Source organism: Coturnix japonica, chromosome 10, assembly GCF_054131305.1.
Source record: "Coturnix japonica strain WE chromosome 10, WE-NBRP24, whole genome shotgun sequence".
NCBI classification, from domain to species: Eukaryota; Metazoa; Chordata; class Aves; order Galliformes; family Phasianidae; genus Coturnix; species Coturnix japonica.
The window spans coordinates 5,654,187-5,657,629 of record NC_140672.1 but is presented as its reverse complement, the minus strand read 5'-3'; the positions used below and the strand labels follow the sequence as shown (position 1 = coordinate 5,657,629).

The 3,443-nt window shown below is 52.6% G+C and overlaps 1 protein-coding gene across 1 annotated transcript; it reads right to left on the bottom strand.

Moving 5' to 3' along the window:
• Positions 1 to 979: 979 nt before the first annotated feature.
• On the bottom strand, positions 980 to 3,001 carry LOC146759179 (uncharacterized). Its single transcript, XM_085510599.1, has 3 exons — positions 2,897 to 3,001; positions 2,437 to 2,584; positions 980 to 2,147 (listed from the first exon to the last, which is right to left on the bottom strand). Exons 1-3 carry the CDS (start codon positions 2,988 to 2,990, stop codon positions 1,793 to 1,795), a joined length of 597 nt encoding a protein of 198 aa, XP_085366725.1. The 5' UTR covers positions 2,991 to 3,001; the 3' UTR covers positions 980 to 1,792.
• Positions 3,002 to 3,443: the final 442 nt, after the last annotated feature.

The following is a 3,443-nucleotide window of genomic DNA, read 5'->3' as shown; positions in this document are numbered from 1 at the left end:
AGCCAGAAGCTGCCATTCCAAGGGGAGCTGACTCAACCATTTTGGATTTGAGCTGTCACACCAAGGAGAGCTGACTGAACCACGTTGGACTTATTTGTAAGTTTATACTATCATTGGAAACTGTTGCCGTGGTCACAGTCATCGTCAGCGGAACAACAACTCCTGATGACCCACCACTACTGAAGATCAATGACTGAACTACTAAACACGTCAGATCCATGGTGGCGACTCTCTCTCCCTCTTGCTTCCTATAAAGACTCCTTGATTCTTTTTCCTTTCTTTTCTATTGCCCGCCTTCCCTTCCTAATCACCCTAAATCGTAATAGCGTCCGTCCTCCAACATTTGAACCATGCTCAGGCATACACGTATGGACCTCCTCTCCTTCCTATAAATTGGAGCAGGACAGAGAACCACAAGGATTGTCAGCTCCCAAGTCATACAAGTATTGCACACAACACAGATAACTTCATCTGTTGGCCCCGCTGTCTCTGCATACCACCAAGCGAGGACCTGCAGTGCCCAGGCGAGACGATGTGCCTGGCAGTGCAAAGCCAGCCCACGTGTGTGCAGATGGCAAGGAGCGTGTGGCACTGTGCACCGACAGCCCTTGCCTGCCCAGGACTGCGTGTGGAGGGCGTTCTCCACTGCAGCCCTGCCCAACAGTCAGTAGGGGTGTGCGGCCATGATGGCAGTAATGAACAAACTGCTGCTTCACAAAGATCTTGGCCCGATTAGAAATCTTTGAGTAGTGCTGTTACAGCAGACAGAATGTGATAAGCGCAAGTAGTCTCCTACACTTCACATCCTTGCTACTTCATTCTGGGTGTTGTCACTGAGCAGCATCTAACACAAGTTCTGCCCTGGTCAGCTGGCTGCCTTAGCTTGAGCCCTGATGGCAACGCTGTGACGTGATGTTAGTATTGCTGTTTTCTCCTCGTCAGAATACTCTGCCTTTTGAAGGAAGCAGCTTCTTGGTTATTTTGTTTTGTTGTTGAACTTTATTGAATTAATTTACAATATCTATATTCCATATAGTTATAGATGTTTTGAATATGATCATCTGTGGTGCTGAGAATTTTTGTAGAAAAGGTATACTCAGTTCGGAAGGTGTAATAAGGATGTTAAAGAAAGAAGCCCCTGTTGTGTTGACCAGTGATGATGCTCCCACCCCCTGACCAATGGTGGAGAGGAGCATGAAGAGAGAGGTGGTGCTGGGGGGATCTTGGGGCTGCTGGGCCTGTCATACTTTTTCCAGGCAGAGGTTTTACAGGTGTTGCCCCCATGCCGACCCTGTGGGGGGGGGCCACTCCCACATCCTGAAGGATGGAGGAGAGGAGCGGGAGGGCAGAGTTGGTGCTGTGGGGGCTGGGAGCTGTGGGGCCTGGTATGCTTTCCCCTGGCTGTGGTTTTCTGGGTGTCGGATGATGCCCTCAAACTGCCACCCTGTGGGGGCTGCTCCAACCTCCTGAAGGATGGTGAAGGAAAGTTGGTGACAGTTCCTGGGGGGGACAGGGGGCTGCTGGGCCAGTTGGCTTCCCCCAGGCAATGGTCGTCTGTCTGTTGGATGATGTCCCCAGGTCTATACTCTGCTGGGGTCGCTTCCATCCCCTGATGGATGGTGGAGGGGAGGGTGAGGGCAGAGATGGTGCTGGAGGCTGACAGGCCTCTCAGGCTTCCCTGAGGCAGTGGCTGCCTGCGGGTGACACTTTGAGGGAGCCACTGCCAACCCCTGAAGGATGGTGGTGGGGGACGGGAGGGTGGTGTTGATGCCAGGGTGCTGCTGTTTGGGTGCTAGCCGATGACTGCAAGCTTCCAAACCAGGTGGGTCCCTCCTGTCCCCTGAAAGAGGTGTTGATGCCCAAGGTGGATAGGGGCCACTGGGCCTGATGTACTTCCCAGGGGCCACGGAGCCTGGGCTGGTGGGCTACGGGGGCTGCACTGGGAGCAGCTGAGCCCGACAGCCATCAGGCCTGGCAGGGGCCGCTCTGGTGGTGCTCTGCGGCTGGTGGGCAGATTGTCACTGCACAGGCACCGGTTGTTTGTGCCACGTCTTTTCTGTGCGGCGCACTGAGGCGAGCAAGCTGTTTGTCCAAGCGTGAGGTTGCTGCGGGCAATATGCTGGACTGCAGCATCTTCAGCAAGGCGCCTGCAGGGAGAGAAACGTGCTGAGGGCACAGGAGAACCCCCTGCTCTCCTTCCTCACAGTGCATGATAGAGTCACTCTCAGCTCCGGGCCTGTCTCAGGCCCAGCAGTAAGAACATGCAGCAGGAATGGCGAGGCCAGTTAAATGTCTGACAGTGTCAATCTCAGACAGTGTTAGGCAACAACTAACTGGCTTCTCTATGCTGCTTTAACTAGAAATGCCTCCTTGCTCACAGGATCCCTATAGTAAAGAGAGGGGGCAGGATGGGGTTGGGGGTGAACAAGAACTCACTGGTTTATCTGCCTCCGTTGTCGGACAAGACGATAGCACGAAAACATTGCCATCAGCATGGTAACGAAGATAGCTGCACCGAATCCCAGGCAGTACTTCTCGATAAAATTATTGTCTGCGGCATTTGCGTGTTCCTCACCATCCGCACCTGGAAAAACAATGTGGATCTGTTTCACCAGCTGCTGTTTTGAGTGACATGGACAAGAGCAACCACAGGAAGGATCCCGCTCCGGGCTGCTGTTGTGCCTGGTGGCTCAGGGGAAGCACAGCAAGCTCTGGAATGCAGGGTCTGTGCACAGGAGGTACTATGGAGGGTCATGTTTCCTCTCCTTATCTGCTGAATGTGGTTCTGGTGGCCTAGTTCCCAAAAGGACAAAGTTCCTAAGTCCCTGGGAACTGGCTGCAGTGGGAGGGGAGCAACCTCTAACCACGGCCACGGAGCTCTATGAGCGGCCCTTACCTGGAGTGACAGTTGTTGTGTGCATGGCCTCTATTACTCTCAGGGGGACAGTCAGTGTGCGAACTCTGCCGTTCCAAAATGCAAGCCAGCGCATAGGTGCTCCACCTGTCTCTTTAGAAAGGAGGTAAGGGAGTGGGACTGTAAGTAACTGCTTCTCATCAGGAAGATGGTGCAGTTTCTCCACATGTATTTCTAGAAATTCAGTTTCACAAGCCTTTCAGGGAACAGACGGAAATACACCTACCACGTGCTTTGTCCTTCATGATTTTCATTAGCAGAGGGGGCAGTGTCTGCAGATATTTTCCTGTTTCCAGGGCCTCTTTCTGTTTCTCAGGACCTAAACAGAAAGCATTAAGATAACTTTCAGACAAACAAGGTATTAAACTGAACGGTCTTTTCAGTGAAGTCAGTAACGACAACAGCCACCCCTGGGATGCCTGTGGGGTTCCAGCACAACTAAGGATTTAGCACGGCCTTCCCTGGAGGCACTTTTGCAACCAAAGAATGAGAACTTTTCACCACACACTGCAGCTTACCTAAACGCATA